Consider the following 20,774-nt stretch of genomic DNA (forward strand, 5'->3'; position numbering starts at 1 on the left):
AGAACCAAGGATCATTGACTGTACCTCTATTGTGTGTTGCTCATGTGTTCAAAACCCAGGCTAGCTGTGATTGTTTATAAATCACACTGGTTTCATGCATGTCATGTGGTTAATGCCTGATATATGCATCTCTTTAAACTTTGGGGAAGCAACTGAAATATTGTTCAAACTCATGTTTATAAAGCTGGCTGCAACATACATTAGTGAGTGAGTTTAGTTTTACGCCACATTCAGCAATATTCCAGCTATATGGCAGCGGTCTGTAAATAATCGAATCTGGACCAGACAATCTAGTGATCAACAGCATGATTGTCGATCTACACATCTGGAATGCGATGACATGGGTGAACCAAGTCAGCGAGCCTGACCACCCAATCCCGTTAATCGCCTCTTACGACAAGCATGGGTTACTGAACATAAATTCTTACCCGGAACTTCACGGGTTCAACATACATTAAGCACCAAATTTAGACAAAGACTAATTAGAAGATACAGTGTTGTTTATTTCATTTACATAATAAATACATACCACACACTGTATCATACAGAAAAGTTTGTGCACAAATATCTCCAATAAGCTGAACAAAATTTAAATATCTTCAATACAAAATGCCCAAATTTGAACATAGAAACATTGGTAATTTCATGATCAGCATGCTCTATAGGAAGGTTCATGCCAAGTAAGGCGACATTTCATGACAACTATTCTTTTTCAGAAGAGATTTTCCTTGGGTTAGATATATGTATTTTCTGCTGCTGAAAATTTCTTGTGACAGTTGTAACAATGTTTTAATAAAATTATTATACAAATACAAGAATCTTTTTTAATCTGTTCCCCCATTTGGCGTTACCTCCCCTACCACCTCCTCTGCTTGGGTACCGAGGGGTTCCCTGCCCCAAACATCCTTCCTTCTGCTGTGACACACGTGTTCACAAGCACTTGTTATCTGCATGGAAAGTCTGAGACCTCGGATACTATGTGTACATTGTCCTTATTCCACACAATGTTCTAAACACAAAATAGTTACTCATTTCTTAACACTGTCACTTATAGTTGTAATTTACACTTGTTTCCATGTGGGGCTTAGATCACTTTCACTTTGCTGCCATTGGAACATTTTTTTGCATAAAGTTAGTTGAAACAACTGTTTCATTTAAGCAGGCCTGCCTATCCTCGTACTGATAGGTCTTCGAATCCCGCCTTGATGCCAGAATTGTCTGTAACTGCTACAGGAATTCTGGACGTTAGACCTGACAGAAGATAAGCCACCCACTGAATCTTAGGATTCGGGTGTACTGCACCGTTCTGCAGCCGTACTGCACCATTCTGCAGGCGCAAAGGAAGCAGAAGTTAAAACAGGAGGCTGATCAAGAAACCTGGCTACCCGGATATGAGGTAATGCTGGGTGATAGAGGGAGCTATAACAGAAAAAACCCCACAATGTTCTTAATTGCATAACCTTTTGTTAGGACATTATTACAAGTGTCGCAGGACATTTTCAACAGCAGAGAATGCACATATGTACCCCAAGGAAAACTGGAAACCCCTATGTGTTCTGGTAAGTTTATTGAGCCTGAATTGATCAGGGTAACTCAGTCTCACAGCGAGTCTCTAACAGTAAGAGAAACTTTACAGTATTCCACGGAGTGCTTAACCTTATCAGATGACCACTACTGAGTGCCACTCTTGAGTCTCCACTGTCTGTCTCACTGAGAGGTCGACCTCACAAGAGAGTGGCTGTATGTTAAATGACTACCGGATAGCACCACTCATGAGTGCCTCTGTGTCATCGTAGGTCATGTGCTTCACCTCCATCAGGATTCGAATCATCATCTCCGGCAGCAGCACCTTCAGGATGTAGTCCATGTACTGGGAACAGGAGACATGCAGTGTGTGAAGCTCTCACACCATCACAATTATCATACATAATAATAGCCAAACATTGTGAGGAGCTCTTCCTGAGACTTTCTAATGTAATGCAAATACACCATGATTATTATTTACAATTGTATTGTATAAAATTCAAATAAGCTCGCAAATTTTCATCTACAAACTTCATATTGTTTCTGCATCATAATGTGTAAATATAACATTTAGATCTGGGTAAAGTATTTGGATGAGTGTACAGAAAAGATCATAAGCTAATAAAACATTTGAAGCAGGTCCCAGTTCCACAAGACTGTAGCTCCCATACTTTAACCCAGACTACTGGGAAGATATGATCACTTTGTGGAACAGGCCCCAGGTAACTTAAATCGGATCATTCACTGTAATACTATACCCCTTTCTCATTGGCTCATAAGGAAGATTATCGGATGTGACCCATGGAGTGTCCTCCGATCTTATTTCACTGTGAGTGTGCCAGTGTCTATATGGGACCAAGGGACCCGCTGATTATGATCAGAGCCTGGTATTTTTGACTGGATTGTTTTCATATGGCTGTACCACTCATTGCAGCCTACATACCTTGTGATGGCGTTTACAGAATATCCCCATCAGGGTTTCCATGACAGCATCCTGCTGAGGCTCAGTGAACATCGCGAGGTTCACCTGATAGTTGAGGTTCACTGTGACAAAATATTATGTCAAAATAAATGATAACTGCAACACTGCCTCGACATGTGAGCTGTTCTAAGACATGCAAGAGTTTGGTTGATGTCCCATCCTGTCAGGAAAGAGTATCATTCATGCAGAAAGCACATTCACTGGGTGGCTGAAAGTGCTGCTTTGAACATCCACCCCAACCCCCACTATATATGTATATAACAGTGTACCAGTTTATTGTGGGAGAAAAGCCTGATCAAGGTTCAATGTTTTCACTTTAATGAACCTATGAGCACAAGTTTTCAGCTGATAGATGAAGGTTTACAGAAACAAATCTGGGATTCAAACAAACCAACAACAGATCCTGGTGCAGGTAAGGGATACAACTCTGACCAACAAATCGTCTACCTGACTGACTGACTGAGCAATATTCCAGCAACATCACGGCTGGGGACACCAGAAATGGGCTTCACACATTGTACCCATGTGGGGATTCGAACCCGGGTCTTCGGCGTGACGAGCCAACGCTTTAACCATTAGGCTACCCCAACGCCCCTCGTCTACCTGAAGGGTATAGTTACATCTGGCTACATGTCTGATGTACTGGGATAAAACTATGACCAACAAATCGTCTACCTGAAGGTGGCTACATGTCCGATGTACTTACATCTAGCCTTTCCACCTTTCTTGTAGTCTTCATGTCTTTGACACTGATGCTGAAAGCAAAAGCCAAGATGTCAATGCACAAACAATGTCAATGTAAAAATTCCAGTCAAAGATAAGCAGAGACAGGAATGCATTTTCATTAAATGAGCCACAGGGCACTTACAAACATAGGTGTGCCAAAGAGTGACCACATCTGGAAATATTTTTGAGTGATACTTATTGAATTTCATTTTCAGCATGAATTAGAGAGAAAGCCAATACAATGCAGATTGACTGATAATACCCTTTTATGGGGATGTATATTGCCCTGGGCAACTCACAGAAAACTAGTATCACCTTTCCAGTGAAGATGGATCGGAGGTACCCCTCGCTGCCCAACACCATCATCTGGATGTGGGATTCTGTGAGCTCCGCCTCTGAGCTGGAACAAACAGTTGGAACATGTTAAAATATAGATTGAGAAGAACACAGGTGTCTGTACTCAGAAACAGGACAGATTGCTAAGAATTGGTATTGGTATGTGGGACCCGTGAAGATCCGGGTTAGAATTGGTCTTCAGTAACCCATGCTTGTTGTAAGAGGTGACTAACGGGATCGGGGGGTCAGGCACGCTGACTTGGTTGACACATGTCATCGTATCCCAATTGCGTAGAATGATGCACATAATGTTGATCACTGGATAGTCTGGTCCAGACTTGATTATTTACAGACTGCCGTCATATAGCTGTAATATTGCTGAGTGCGGCATAAAAATAAACTCACTCACTCACTATTGGTATGTGGAACATATAGAACAGACGGTTGGACACACAGTTCCTACCTGACTTGACTCAGTTCATGTCTCAGGTCCTCTGTCAGGATCATAGGATGCTTGGGAAGTTCTTCCAGCTCTTCGATCAGATCACAGTCGATTGTATCACAGTCGATCACCTCTTGAACCAAATGGGGAGCATCCTTCTCTTTCATCAGCAGCGCCAAGGACCTCCTCCAGCTTCGATCTCTTTTCTTCAAAGAAATCTGTGGCAGGTCTTCACAACTTGTTTTATCGGACCCAGTGCTCTCCGTTTCTACGTGTCTGTTCCTCTTAGGATCAGTTGCATCACCATGCCCTTCATCCAGCACTCTCCCCGTCTTCACATTGGGAGTATTTGGATCAAATTCATGTATAAAACTTGCTGATGGTAAAGTCTCATTTGAACCTACAGTAAGCCTTCTTTGAATTAAATCTACACTCAATTGTTTAAACTCTGTATCTTTCAAAGCAGGTTTAGATCTTGAATGAGGAATCTGATCTGTAACAGACACCTGTTCACTGTGAAAAGAAGTCTCTGGCATTATACAACAGTCACTACCATCTGTGTCAGTTGTTATGTCATACCGTGGAGGTGTTTGAATACAAACAGGCCTACAGATTGCCGAGTCCATCCTCTCCTTCGCTGGAAGATGTTCAGACTCAGTTTTCCTCAGTTCAATAATGTTGACTTCATCCTCTGTAACTTCATCACAGTTCTCCATAAATATGTCCTCTGAGCCATAGGACCTGTCACCATAGTTACCTGAATTGATCTGAACATTGTCGCACTTATCATTCATTGACTTCATTTTGCATATTTTATGGGATTTTTCTGGAGAAAAATCCAGCATTTTGCAACTTTCTGATCTTGAGCACAGCTTTGGTTCTGAGCAGTGTTTTGGTTCTGTAGGATTTTCTGCAACTTTTTCATTCATTTCACCTGTTGGATCTTGTTTAGTAATAATATCATTATCAACAGGTGCACAATCTTGTTCAGGTAAATCCCCAAAGAATGACATTCTGGTGAATTCAGTATCACTTGCTATGTCCTCTACATGACCTCCAGCACACTGGACAGGGTTTCTAGGAGCCATGACTTCTTTCACACTCTTCACTTTCTTAGCTTTCTTCGACAATTTTGGTCCACTTCGTTTGATTCTGGACAGAGTAAAACACAACATATATATATATATATCACACAGATATCAACCAAAGCATAACGTATAAAAACGGCCATTATTGCTGAATTGAAACTGTATGATTTACAGAAAGAGGAAAACCTGTAGAAAAAGTTGTGAAAGTATCAGTTATGTTCATATACAAGAGAATTTGACACTGGTTACATGATAAGTTGACACTGGTCATGAAAGCGCTTCCATCACAATTATTAACAATAAAACTAAGTGTAGATTAAAATCTAAAATGTAAAAATGTGTCAAACAAGGTCTATTAAAAATAAGAGGAAGATCAAGGGCAGACAACTCTGTCTTGAAAGGACAGTAACAATACACTCATTTTCAAATATGTTTGTGTTTTTTAAAATGTTAGTACAGTTATTCCTCTGCCATATTTGTTTTTCAATAATGCCAGATGTCCAAAAGTTTCATTATTCAATAACCATAAGTTAATGTCTACAAATATGAGCAGATCTGGAATCCTGCCTCCATTCCTCATTCCTGTCAGCTCAGAATCTGGATGTCAGGGTGAGAATCATTCTCTTCCCACAGAGGTTACTTGTCATATCTTCCTACAAACCTCTGTTCTAATACGGCCTTTTCATGGTGCAACTGTTCAGGATTCGTGATTGGTTGCAATCAGATTTAGTTGTGCAATCAGCGACGTTGTTTCAAAAGTGATCATTCGCAAGGCCTCGGTTATTTCCGTATGCTTCGGTAAAACTAGAACCTCTTTCCCTGCGTTTCTTATAGACAGAAATCAGTCATGTAAAATGGCGGATCAATGGCGTCTCCATCGCCCTTGTTGACAATGGCTAAGCTAGCCATTAAATGTCTTGTGTGGCACATCAACACAAGTTCCTGGCAAGGGATATTTGTGACCCAACATTTGCTTGTATTAGTCAAGTTGATGTAACACTTGTTCTGATTGGACAGAAAGAAGGGAGATAATTCGTGTTGCGATTTTTTGCTGCTAGGGGATTTTACGAGAACCGGGAAATATGACCGTGTTAGAACAGAGGTTCGTAGGAAGAAATGACAAGTAACCTATCAGTCACTGGTTTGTCTGGTCATGGATCAATTATTTTCATGTTCACATTTTGCTGAGTGGTATAAACAACTTTCATGACCAGCATGTGGTACTGGGAACCTAGTCACACAATTAACATGTATCAGTCAAAGCCTTTCAACCCAATTTTACAAAGATAACCCATAACCTTGACTGATTGTATCTAACATGCAGTAGCATACATGCTTTTTAGTTTTCTCTTGCGTGTGTCGGAGGGTGGGACTGTGGCCTCTTCATCTTGGCCTGTGGTGGTTGTTACATGTGATCTAGCACCACCTGGTGTCGAAGTGCTGGGTTGTGATGACTTGGCGGGAGAGCCACCAGGGGGGACAACTCTGTGGAAATAACTGCTGATGCTGACTTTCTGTGGCTGTTGACTGCTGCTGCACTCCGTGGACATGGCTGACATGATCTGAACAAAAGTATATCTCACTAGATCAGGGGGTCTTACGTCACAACTGAACATATGTAAATACATATAGTTTGTTCAGGTATTGACTCCCGAGATTATTCAGAAACGGAAGTGTCAATCAGTTTCTTGTTAATTAGTGAGTGGCACGTGTCACTTACATAGAGGCTAATCGCTTTGATGGCGGGTATCGCTCGAAAAGCTCTGAACATCAACAATATCAATGTACTCTTGCCGAGTATTTTCACATTTGTAAGAAGCGCATTTTATTGGATAAAGATTGGTTTCTAACGACGCTTTTCACTACACTCTGCTTATAAGGCTCGTGATTGGTCAAAATCAGACACGTGACCTAAGCAGCCAATCATATTATGGAAATGGATACCGTCCCTCATAAAACGAAAAATTATGGAACATATTGGACATATCGTGCTAGGGTTACGCCTATGACATAAAAGCTTCAAGCATATATTTTCACATTAAGCATCGTGGTCCGGGCGCCAAGACGGAGGGCGGTGAAAGCCGAGATGTAACTTGTCAGTGACTTGACTTACATTGCATGATCGCACAAAAGTATGGATAGATGAACCAATGTTAAGGAAAAGATCAAATCAAAGACATGCTGTAATTGACCTGAGCCATGCTGTAACTGACCTGAGCCATGCTGTAACTGACCTGAGCCATGCTGTAACTAAACTGAGCCATGCTGTAATTGACCTGAGCCATGCTGTAACTGACCTGAGCCATGCTGTAACCAAGCTTGGGCATGCTGTAACTGACCTGAGCCATGCTGTAACTGACCTGAGCCATGCTGTAACTGACCTGAGCCATGCTGTAATTGACCTGAGCCATGCTGTAATTGACCTGAGCCATTCTGTAACTGACCTGCACCATTCTGTAACTGACGTGAGCCATGCTGTAACCAAGCTTGGGCATGCTGTAACTGACCTGAGCCATGCTGTAACTGACCTGAGCCATGCTGTAACTGACCTGAGCCATGCTGTAATTGACCTGAGCCTTTCTGTAACTGACCTGCACCATTCTGTAACTGACCTGAGCCATGCTGTAACCGACTTTGGCCATGCTGTAACTGACCTGAGCCATGCTGTAACCGACTTTGGCCATGCTGTAACTGACTTTGGCCATGCTGTAACTGACCTGAGCCATGCTGTAACTGACCTGAGCCATGCTGTAACTGACCTGAGCCATGCTGTAACTGAACTGAGCCATGCTGTAACTGACCATGGCCATGCTGTAACTGACCTGAGCCATGCTGTAACCGACTTTGGCCATGCTGTAACCAACCTTGGCCATGCTGTAACCGACCTGAGCCATGCTGTAACTGACCTGAGCCATGCTGTAACCGACTTTGGCCATGCTGTAACTGACTTTGGCCATGCTGTAACTGACCTGAGCCATGCTGTAACCGACTTTGGCCATGCTGTAACTGACCATGGCCATGCTGTAACTGAACTGAGCCATGCTGTAACCGACCTTGGCCATGCTGTTTCTGACCTGAGCCATGCTGTAACTGACTTTGGCCATGCTGTAACCGACCTGGGCCATGCTGTAACTGACCTGAGCCATGCTGTAACCGACTTTGGCCATGCTGTAACTGACCTGAGCCATGCTGTAACCGACCTTGGCCATGCTGTAACCGACCTTGTCCATGCTGTAACCGACCTGAGCCATGCTGTAACTGACCTGAGCCATGCTGTAACTGACCTGAGCCATGCTGTAACCGACTTTGGCCATGCTGTAACTGACCTGGGCCATGCTGTAACCGACCTTGGCCATGCTGTAACCGACCTTGGCCATGCTGTAACCGACCTGAGCCATGCTGTAACTGACCTGAGCCATGCTGTAACTGACCTGAGCCATGCTGTAACCGACTTTGGCCATGCTGTAACTGACCTGGGCCATGCTGTAACCGACCTTGGCCATGCTGTAACCGACCTTGGCCATGCTGTAACCGACCTTGGCCATGCTGTAACCGACCTTGGCCATGCTGTAACTGACCTGGGCCATGCTGTAACTGACTTTGGCCATGCTGTAACTGACCTGGGCCATGCTGTAACCGACCTTGGCCATGCTGTAACCGACCTGGGCCATGCTGTAACTGACTTTGGCCATGCTGTAACTGACCATGGCCATGCTGTAACCGACCTTGGCCATGCTGTAACCGACCTTGGCCATGCTGTAACTGACCTGGGCCATGCTGTAACCGACTTTGGCCATGCTGTAACTGACCTGGGCCATGCTGTAACCGACCTTGGCCATGCTGTAACCGACCTGGGCCATGCTGTAACTGACTTTGGCCATGCTGTTACTGACCTGAGCCATGCTGTAACTGACCTGAGCCATGCTGTAACTGACTTTGGCCATGCTGTAACTGACTTTGGCCATGCTGTAACTGACTTTGGCCATGCTGTAACTGACTTTGGCCATGCTGTAACTGACCTGGGCCATGCTGCTGTGACTGGACTTCTCCTTCAGTAGACAGCTGTACACTACCAGCTTCTCATGGTGCAGACTCAGGCTTCGGTATCCACAAGTCCACGCTGCAGTCACAAGACACATGGCGGTGTATCACAGGGATGTGTCTGTATGACCAGTGTATGACAGTGGCTATTTGTTTTACTTCATTTAAGAATTAGAATGTTATTAATTGGTCTCTATCACAATAGGGAACAATACATTTCCATACTGACTGAACAACCGGAAACTGATAAAAAAAAAGTTTGATCAAATCACAATCCTGACATTGACTGAAAACACTGAATCATCCCATGATAATACTTGATTAGAAAACATCAGGCTTGTGAGTGGCAGCACACAGTTCTCTGATCTCTCTGAATATCTCATTCAAATGCTTGTGACAGCAGTAAACCCAGCTCTTGATGAATGAATTTCTGTTTTACAAACAACTGATTAATTTTGGCAAATTAGTATTGCGAAAACAATGACAGTATGAGAGCAGCATATGTCAGTTGTATGACAGCATGACTACAGTGTATGACTATGATTGGTGTATGACAGCAGTGTGTGAAGGGTGTTTAAAGGATGACTTATAAGTGTGTGACAAACATAATCAAGGTGTATGACGGGTTTATGACTGTAAAATGGGTGCATGACCGGTATATTATAGTGTATGATGGTAAAACAGGTGTATGAAGATTGTATGACAGGTGAATGACTTCCTAAAAGTAGAGTATGACAGGTGTATGACAGATGTATGACAGTAGCATAGGACAGGTAAATGACTGTATGACGGGTATGACAATGACATACTGACCCTGCTGATCCTCTTCACTGTCGCTGGTGTAAAGTGGCTGAGATATCGGCAGGAGACAGGTCTCATACTCTGGCTTAGCTCGAAAATCATATCCAAGACGAACTATAGGGCCTAGCAGCAGGAATATGTACAAATCACCAGCATTTTTATATGCAAGTGAAAGAGGACAGTTTACAAAGTCAGGTAACTCCCTCCCTTTACCTCTAGTTTGTCATATACAGGGATTTCTACTTTGAGATTCAACAAAGCAGGTGTACCTACCATGACATTCATTTAAGCTTTAGTCAATTGATAACTTATATAAACAGCAATAAAAGGGAGGACAGCATGTTGTGGTGTTTTACCTTATGGAACTAATAAACATTTGATGGTGACAAGAATTATTTTCTGATGAATCTTATGACCACACGCTTACCATAGGGTCAATATTTTGCAGTAAGCTTTGAGGAAAAGTCATTAACATTGAAAGGATACAGTGGTCATTACTTAATCTTTACCAATTCACAATTAACTCATCTGTTACAATGAATAAACATTCCCATTGCCATCAAACACCTAGAACCTGAACCGTCTCTTTTCTACCATTTCCTAAGACACTATACCACTAATCATCCATAATTATTTGGACTGTTCTCCTGACCTAAAACAAAATGTAAGAAAGATGGATGTGGCATGACAACAGACACCATAGCTCACCTGTCATGATGTCAGACTTGACCATGTCTTTGGTTATTTCATGTTTTTTCAACTTCACCCTTTCAAATATTGGTCCCCGCAATAACTGCAAAACTTCCTGAAACATGAAATTATGACATACAGACTCCTCTACCATACTGCACAAAACTGAAATCATTGCTTCAAAACACTGAAAGAAAAGCTGAATAATTAAATTAATTTTTTCACAATGCTGTTTACAAAGTATCCAGGAAGTCTGTGATCAGTTCTTTTAGTAATCGTCAGTACATTTTCCCCTGTTATATCAGGGAATGAAATATTGTCTTTCAAATTATGCAAGCCTGCCCCCACCCATGTTTAACTAATTTTGAAATGAAATTCTTATGCCACTGAAAATAATGAAATTGAATGGTCTTACTTGGAAATGTCGGTCTTCAAACTGCATGGACAAGTCGGAATTCTCAGAGGACATTGGGTGTACCTCCAGCTGTAGAGCTTTCCATTTCTGCACCTGTTTCCAAGAACATGCTTGTTAAATGTCATCAGGAAGGGTCATGGTTTGATTTTTCATGACATCTGCAGCTGACTCAGTGTTTGCCCTAGGCATAAAAATTTAGGAGTCATCATGACTTCCTGGTGTCATGAGAGGAAGTCATGGACATGTTTTGGGGAGTCAACTTCAGTTTGGAACTTTCATCAAGACATCAACTGTGATTGTTTAATAACGACAAAAAACAAGGTAAGGCAGTTCAGGTATTTAATCAGCACTGAGCAGTTAACTGACAAACATTTAGTTTTAGAAGTTTAGATTATCTGGACTAAGGGCCCAGTAGCATTTTGTCAACAATGACGCAAGCTTCTATATTCACTGCATATTTGAGATAATTTGTGCGTCAAATACGCAGGTTTTCGGCATCATGGCAAACACTGTGACTTGAATTGAATATGAGGCACTTGTGAAGGTCAAGACAACAGCTAGGACTGAACATTACGGTACACCTACAGAATACCAGACACCTACCAGCCATATTGTTTAGTGTCATGTGCACTTCCTATTATAGTGATTGGTTGCCATAACCCTCAAAATAATCCTTTAGAAGTGTCCAGTCTTTTCAAAGATGGCGGAAGGTATCCAGTATTCTTTAGTCTTTCCAACATAATTGTGTTATTATTTCACAGTGAACCGACAGAGTCTACGAAACAGCACAGCTCACAACTACTACAGGCATAATTCAAAATGTTATTCGAACAAATGCCATACATATTACAATTAATCAGCATGGAAAAATGTAATTTTTAGAGTAAAATTGATATTTTATACTTATCCTGACTCATGCTCTTTTTGCTTGTCCTCTTCTTCTTGCGAACATAGTGGAACACTTGTATCTCCCTAATTGAAGCTCCCTTCAATGTAAAATCACTAATTAGTACTCACCACGAGTTACCTCCCTTCCACAAGCTCGGGAACGAGGGCAGAGCGCCACCTCCACCCATGTGCCTCACTCTCTCCTCATATACTGAGCCCAACATTTGAATTTACAGGGAAATCCAAAGTGTTATGTGGGGAGGATGGGAGGGCTTACCTCATGAGTCAGGATAAGTATAAAATATCAATTTTACTCTAAAAATTACATATTTTTCCTTATCCTGACTCATGCTCTTTTTGCTTGTAGAATCCTACGGCAAAGGAGGTGGGAATATATAATACTTTGGATTTTAATAATTAGTGATTTGAACTGTGATGATTGTAATAACCCTATGGGAACTTCATAAAGGCACTGAACTGATGAATTCCTGCTGCTAACTTATCAGCTGCCATATAAAGGTTATTACAATGTACTTATTATGATAAAGTATATATAACATTAATACAATGCTTAAGACTAATAGACTTAAGCTTGTTAATATGCTAGTATAAACTCCTTAGAGTTTGTTAGCTAAAATACTTTAAGATATAAACATAGTACTAAGCTTAAGATATGATTAAACTTAAGCTAATTATATAATAGCAAAACTCTTTAGAGTTTGTTAGTTAATATACTTATATGATATAGATATAATGCTGAGCTTAAGATATGAATAAGCTTTAGCTACATATATAATAGCAAAACTCTGTAGAGTTTGTTAGCTAATATATTTTTACAATATGAGTATAGTACTGTGCTTAAGATATAATTAACTTAAGCTACATATACAATAGCCAAAAACTCTGTAGAGTTTATTAGCTAATAGATTTATAATGTAACCATAGTACTAAGCTTAAGATAAGATTAGACTTAAGCTAAATGTATATAGCAAAAACTCCTTAGAGTTTATTAACTAATATACTTTTATGTTATAAACATAGTACTGAGCTTAAGATATGATTAAACTTAAGCTATATATATAATAGCAAAACTCCGTAGAGTTTGTTAGCTAATACATTTTATAATGTAACCATACTGCTTAAGATATGATGAAACTTAAGCTAATTGTATAATAGCCAAAAAAACCTTTAGAGTTTGTTAGCTAAAATACTTATATGATATAAACCTAGTATTGAGCTTATGAAGGAAACCTTAAGCTACATATATAATAGCAAAAACTCCGTAGAGTTTGTTAGCTAATACATGTTATAATGTAACCATATTGCTTAAGATATGATGACACTTAAGCCAAATAGCAAAAAAACTCTTTAGAGTTTGTTAGCTAATATACTTATATGATATAAACATAGTACTGAGCTTAAGATATGAATAAGCTTAAGCTACCTATATAATAGCAAAACTCCGTAGAGTTTGTTAGCTAATATATTTTTACAATATGAGTATAGTACTATGCTTAAGATATAATTAACTTAAGCTACGTATATAATAGCCAAAAACTCTGTAGAGTTTGTTTAGCTAATGCATTTATCATGTAACCATAGTACTACTCTTAAGATATGATTAACTTAAGGTAAATATATAATAACAAACTCTGTAGAGTTGTTAACTTATATATTGTATGATGTAATAATCATAGTACTGTGATGATAAAAGGAACTTAAGCAAATTATATATAGCATGTAGCTATTTAGTACTGTTATAAGATAAGTAGAAATCTGTAAGATTGACTTATCTTCTCCGAGGAACTGTCAACTGTTGTGCGAGGACCATGGGATCGAATTGGTGGATACCTGAGGCGTCCTCGGTGGTGATATCTCTCAGATAATGGTTGGCAACCACCATATCGGATCTCAGAAATAAACCCTCCATTATTTCAAATAACATTTGTGTAGATCAATTGTAGAAGTTAGCTCTAATATCATGAGTATTAAAAGCTCATGGAGGGTCGGATTAGGTCCATCCGTCTTGTATGCACGTAGTATGACAGTTCTGATCAAAGCGGAGATATAGTGCGTGAGACTTCATTCTGCGTAAGTTGATGATAGAGGAAATAATCTTTTGCATTTTTTTCCTCCTGTTTGGTTCGGTGGAGATAAATTTACAGTGCTCTTGCTGGCCATCGTGATAGAATCATCGTATCATGGAGTCCAAGTATGTCATCCAAGCGTGTTCATAAACCTCACTTGTGAGGTGTTGGAACACTATATTCAGATCCCCAAGTTGGAGGGTGAAACTTCCGTTTTAATTCTCCAATCAGAAAGCTTAAGTAGGTTTACTAACCATCTAGTTGTGTTAGTAGCTTGATGATGAAATTCAGCTGTAGTCTGAGACGCTGTGGATTTAGATCCACTTGTATCCCGTCGTCTAGGTTATTAAGCTCGCGAAGTCCTTGACGATGTAGGTGCACAACCAGGTGTGTCTGTCCTCGTTGAACTTTATGTAAAATCGCCTGACTGCCGTGCCTCGTCCTAACTTGACAGGGGAGGTCTCTAACCTGAAGAAAGCAGCCCAATCATGAAGGTTCAGATTAACTGGACTGTAAGGAGGCTTGCTTTCGTTCACTGATATATAGTTGTCACTTGTAGCGTAAGTCTTGAACTGTGAACTAAGATCGACCTCTCGTGGTGTTTGTCCATGCGGTCCAATCAGAACAAGGCATTTTGATTCTGTAGAATACCAGCTGTGATGTCACCGGTGTAGCAGGAAAAAACCTTGTATAAAATCTTGCCGTCGTTGATATTAGCATAATCGTCGGTCTTCACCGTAGCTTCGAAGTTACCCGAGTGACCACGTGTTTGAGGGTTAAAGGTAAGCAGCGAAACCTCCGGTAGAAATACCTCGCTCTGTAATATTAATGCTGGGTAGGTTATTTTCCTGGCTGTCGTGAAAGTAACTTCAGTTTTGAATATAATTCCGACTTCCTTATATAAAGGTACAATAAACTTGCAAGTTGTCAGCTTGTAGACTGTATACATGAATGTATCGTCATAATTGTAGAATTAAAGCTGAACTTGTTGTACATATTTCTTCTCAGAAACTTTGGCGATTATGAGTTATACTGGCTGTAACAAGGCTGCTGTTCAATTTCGATATTGAATTGTCTGCAGATGTGCGTAATGGTCATGCATGTAGATAATCGTATCGTAGTCCGGGATTGCATATTCTAGCAATCTATACGGAAAGGTTGATTCCTGTGAAGATCTATGAAACGTCGTTGACTAATTAATACAGCGACGTTCTGTGTTGTAAATAGCCTGTGCAATTGTCTTCGCGTAGGCTTATAGACGGCATATGGCATACAGTTGATAGACAACTTATGCGATGTCTTGAAACGGACTGGCGAGTAGCTATATATGGCCGAGTGGCTAATATATGGAGACCTTGGAGGAGATTTCCTCGGTGGACGCCAGAGACTTCGCGAAGCTCTCGAAGTATCCATTCTAGATTTTCTGTGTGAAGTAGACTTGTAGCCACTTAGCCTTCGCGACCTTCGCGAAGGTATCGAGTCAGAGCCCGATCAGTATATATATATATGAGCTTGCCCATGAAGCGACCTCTGTGTTCAACAGGAGTGAGTGAGTGAGTGAGTTTAGTTTTCGCCGCACTCAGCAATATGTGGGGTCGGTGAAGCGCTACTCCTCCGCGACGTCCCTTGTAACTGGTGAGGCTCTAGCTCCTTCGCGGAGGTGGCCTGGGACTTCCTTAGCGAAGTGTCTAGAGTCCGATCAATATATGAGCGTTAGCTTCATACAGGGTGTGGTTCTTGCTGGTTCTGCATAAGTAGAGCCGAGTAGATCATCCTATCATCTTCAGAAGTTAGTGTCCGCGAAATCTGGTGATAAGAATCTCATTGATCATTCTAGATCTATTAAGGCCAAGAACATACGCCTCTGGCGTTTGAACTTTATGGCTTTATGGTAGGCTGTGTCCACATTCTGTGGCACCGCAGCAATCGAGTCGATCGGAGGTAAGGTGATGGCGTCTGCATCGTCTTCCTTTATCAGGTATGTCTGCGCCGAGTTGCCACTCTTGGAAGGTGAAGAGAGATCTAGGTTGTTTACCATCCAATATCGTATCTCAGCGTCTGAGAAAATGATGCCTCCATCATCTTCTATCCCAGCATCGCTGATGAGAGGTTGATGCTCTTCTGATGGTGGACTGTGTATTTCTATCTCTATGTCGGGTGACGCTCGGGGAGACCTGACTGTAGACTTGTGTGCAGACTTGTGTGGTGACCTGTGAGGCGATCGGCGTGGTGATGTCTGAGGAGATCGGTAGCGATGAGCGGCGAGGAGATCGTCTTGGTGATCTCGTCTATGGGTTGACCTTCGGAGACCTGTGAGGAGAATGTTGATAGCCCAGCGAAGCTCTTGTGTAGTCAGGTGTCCTTCGCGAAGGCCTTCGCGAAGCTTCCTCTGCGTCCGGTCCTGGGGAACGGCGACTTGACCTTCGCGAAGGCTTCCGTGAGGTCTGGTGGTCTGAGTCCGCATCTAAGGATGAAGCCGAGGAAGGTGATGATCTATCCCGCCTTCGCGAAGGCTGTACATCTGGGTCCTTCGTCGAGGTGGTCTGCGACTTCCTTCGCGAAGGTGGCTTCGTCGTGGCTGCTACGCTGACGGGGGTGCCTCTGGGGTGTCGTCTGCGTTGGAACCTTCGCGAAGGCTCAGGCCTTGGGCTGGCTGCTTCTCCAGTCTGTAGTGGCCCTCCATCATGATCATGATTTGCCGCAACAGTTCATCTGGGATGGTCTGCGACGAAGTAGTCGGTGCCCTCTCTGCGATGTTAGCGGCGGGGCCCTCAGGGAAGTCGTCTGACGTCAGTGTAGAGACATCAGGCTGCATGGCGATCTCTGCTGATGTCACTGTAGCTGTCTCCGGTAAACTTCTTGTGGCGTCGTCGGGGATGATGATCGGCTGATCATCGTAGAGGCCCAGTTCAGCGGCTGGAACAATCTCGGTTGAGAAAGTCCTAGTAGACTTCGTTGATTTCCCCTCAGAGGTCGACGCTGCCCTGGGGGTGCGAAGTCTGCGTTGAGTGTTGGTAGCGACGGGACCCTCAGGAAGATCATAGAATATCAGCGTTGGTACATCAGGCTGCATGTTGATCTCGCTGCTGACATCACTGTTGCCGACATCGGTCATTCTTTTGATGTACATCAGGTATGATGATTGGCTGATCATCATACAGGCCCAAATCTGCGACGGGGAACAATCTCGGCTGAGAAAGTTCAAGTAGACTTCGTTGATTTCCCCTCAGAGGTCGCGTTGAGATGCAGTAGAAACCCTCTAGTCTTGGCTGCGGCGATGGGATGTCTGGGGAAGCAGGGCGCTTCTTGGAGGCGGCGGACTCGTCCCACGCCTCTCCACCACTCTAGCGGAACACCAGGCGGGAGGGTCGACCAACAGCAGTAGACTGGCGAGGGTTCAGGTGTATCAGTCATGGCTAGACTCTGCATCGCAGCGACCTATCTGCTGCGCGTCTCAAACGCCAAAGTAATTATTTATTAAAGGCAGAATTGGATAAATTAGTACGCAACTGCAACGTGAATAAAATGAAACATGGCGCCAGTACAGCTAGGGCATATTAAATGCGGATCAGCAGCAGAATAAAAGCGTAATGTGCAACAGTACAGAATTTTTATCAACGTAATCCACTGAAACAACACGGCCCCGTGAATAAACAGTAGAAACACGACTAAATATGAATATATAATTGTTGAATGATACTAGCTAAACCTCTATAGATGTCTATACAAGGTAACTAACTAAATATAATCAAAGGATATAGTGTGTCGGGAGACACAGACGCTCTCACGTCCAGCTCACTGGGCGAAGAAGGAGAGAGTGAGGCACATAGGTGGAGGTGGCGCCCTCGTTCCCGCGCTTGTGGAAGGGAGGTAACTCGTGGTGAGTACTAATTAGTGATTTTACATTGAAGGGAGCTTCAATTAGGGAGATACAAGTGTTCCACTATGTTCGCAAGAAGAAGAAGACAAGCAAAAAGAGCATGAGTCAGGATAAGGAAAAATGGCCTACCTTTAGAATACAGCACCACAAACTTTAAAAATACGTCATAATACCCTTTTACGTATTGTAATGTGATTTTGTTCGAAAGCACGTTCTCGAAACAATGCCTTATGACGCCTGCATGGCAACACGGTTGTCTGGCTCAGCGAGGGCGTATAAGCTCCGCTCACTGGTGTTTCATCTCTACGAGCTATGTCATTGCATAAGCCCAACGATGTTGAGAGTTTCCAGTAGTTGTATACCGGCGGATGCTCAATATTTTGCAAGCACCAGTTTGAAATATTTTTCTTTTTTCACTAATACGCTCATATTTATTTGTATTACGGGCTGCTGAGGTGTTATGTTTTGTGTATTTTGTATTTTTTAATTTTTTAAATTTACATATATATATTTGTCATTCAGTAATTTGCACCATTACATAGAAAAGTGTTTTATTAGTATTTTATTTTTCGAAGCGGTAATAATGCATTACACTAGACACGTCAGTCGTGTTTGCGCCGGTTCGGTCAATGCATTCTATTTATTAGGATTAATTCAAGGGATTGGGGTTAGGGCTAGGGCTAGGGCTAGGGCTAGGGCTAGGGCTAGGACTAGGACTAGGACTAGGGTTAGGTTTAGGGTTTAGGGTTAGGGTTGGGGTTGGGGACCTAATGCAATATATAGTAGGTACATGTCCGGTGGTTCGGTCAATGCATTCTATTTATTAGGATTATTTCAAGTGGTTAGGGTTAGGGTTAGGGCTGAGGGTTTAGGGTTTAGGGTTAGGGTTAGGGTTAGGGTTAGGGACCTAATCCAATATAGCAGGTACATGACCGTGTAATAATGCGTGGAGTACCATTTGTTGTTTTTCCTTTTTGCATTTTAATACTTTTATTTCACACAAAAACGGGAAACCAAAAACGTCGAAAGTACATTATGAAATGGGTTAATGTAGACATTTTGGGCTAATGGAAATTGGTCTGGAATTTGCACTCAAGCCTCTTTCACACGCAACATAAATTTTGTAAAGTAATGATTCAAGGCTAACTCACCCTCGTGCGTCACTACACATGCTCATGTCTCCCTCGTTCCTTAGTGCGATCCACATTATCCTTACAGTGTTCCCTACATCACTTTTCTGTCACAAAATCACCGATTTATATAAAAGCGTCATTCATGCATGCACCGTGAAATCTACGTCTGGCGCCTGGCGTCAACAACCCTTTTCAGTTTGAGGCATATCGGCTCATTCCACGCCACACGTTAATTTGTAGATTACGGAATGGGACGAGTGTGCCAAATGGCATCGGATCCATTCGGCAATTGTCCGGAGAATAAAATCACGAGACACCAAGTCTACCCGTAGCATTCGTAATTGTCCGTGACCTATTCGACTCTTTCCGTTCATTTCCGTGACGTCACAGGAATGACTCGATAAATTTGCACATTGTGCAACAGTGTGGACGTAGCTCAGTCGGTTAGCTGTCGAGCTAACAATCCGAAGGTCGCGGGTTCGCGTCCGACGGGTTCTCACAAACTGGTTGCTTGTCTTAATGACACGTGACCTACGGCAGAGATCGTCCTCACGAGAAGTTGTGGTGCTGTATTCTAAAGGTGCTCCGGAAAAATAATCATTCTTGTGACATGCAAATTCAAGAATCACTATGAAACTTTGTGATGTTCATATCAGTGAGTGTGGATTAACACTGCTGTGAACAGTATCTCAGTTACTCCCAGTCAGCTTAATGTAAGTTTAACATAACACTGCTTTTGTAAGTATTAAACTTATATCTGTGTCCACTTGATGTCTGCAGAGACCCTATAATATATTATATGGTCTCTGATGTCTGTGAGGATATTCCATGTATCGAATGGCCTGTCAGTTTGATGTTGAAAAAAATCCTTAAGTGATGCTGGTCCCATGATACCACTCTTGTGAAACCCACCATCACGGGTATGGTGCTGACGAACCTAGAAACGTAATGAGTGGCAACCGGTAATAGAACCCATAAACGTGTTCCTGACATGCCCAAGGGAGGCAACTCAACAGCGCTAATGCCCACCGATTAATGGGCCATCCATGCCCCCAGTAGTCCCATGTAATGATGGTGCACAGTCAGCTTTTTCTGTGTTCAGACGTTGCCGTAATGGGGTTAGTGTTAAGCCTAAGGCTTAGAAGGTATTTGATACAGTATGAAATTGCCTTTTTTCCTGTTTTTTTATTCTCGGATTGTAAGCCTACCCTGACATAAGTTGTGAAATAGCGTTGTCGTCGCACAGACATTATTGTCTCTGTCTTGTCTCTTTCCTTGAGATCGTAGCCACTCTCCTGCCCAGCGTTCCACCCCAAGTCATCGCTGCGCCGGAGAGATTCGTAAACGTGACTTGCTCCCGCGAGAACAAGATCCGGAAGTAGACATCTCGGATGTGATAAACCGGACATAGACGTTAAGTTTTTAGACCGGTGTCAAGTTGATTTAACTACCTATTATACTTTGTCGTGGGGAGTGCTCTCGCAGATTGTTGTTTCCTATCGAGGGGCGGAGTCTTGAACAAATTTAATCGCCTCAGGCTACGAGTGTAGGTGTCTGGAACTTATCCTAAACCGGAATCCAAGGCTACTTACTTTCCTGTGTTAACGAGCCTAAGCTTATTATTTCAGCATATGCAACATGTTAATGACTTAAGCAAAGAAATATAAAGTAAAATTCATTTCAACTGTATATTTTTTGTTCTTGACACATAAGTTTACGTATCATTTAATCTTTAAACACT

At 42.2% G+C, this 20,774-nt stretch overlaps 1 protein-coding gene across 1 annotated transcript; it reads right to left on the reverse strand.

The window, feature by feature from the left end:
• Nucleotides 1-482: 482 nt before the first annotated feature.
• On the reverse strand, nucleotides 483-20,442 carry LOC124287339. The gene is made up of 11 exons (XM_046723837.1): nucleotides 20,242-20,442; nucleotides 11,046-11,138; nucleotides 10,649-10,745; nucleotides 9,953-10,063; nucleotides 9,118-9,218; nucleotides 6,431-6,660; nucleotides 4,032-5,162; nucleotides 3,548-3,632; nucleotides 3,213-3,261; nucleotides 2,468-2,568; nucleotides 483-1,870 (listed from the first exon to the last, which is right to left on the reverse strand). The coding sequence occupies exons 1-11, from the start codon at nucleotides 20,440-20,442 to the stop codon at nucleotides 1,754-1,756; spliced, it is 2,316 nt and encodes a 771-aa protein (XP_046579793.1). The 3' UTR covers nucleotides 483-1,753.
• Nucleotides 20,443-20,774: the final 332 nt, after the last annotated feature.

Source organism: Haliotis rubra, unplaced genomic scaffold, assembly GCF_003918875.1.
Source record: "Haliotis rubra isolate DU_JTF1 unplaced genomic scaffold, ASM391887v1 Scf40, whole genome shotgun sequence".
NCBI lineage: Eukaryota > Metazoa > Mollusca > Gastropoda > Lepetellida > Haliotidae > Haliotis > Haliotis rubra.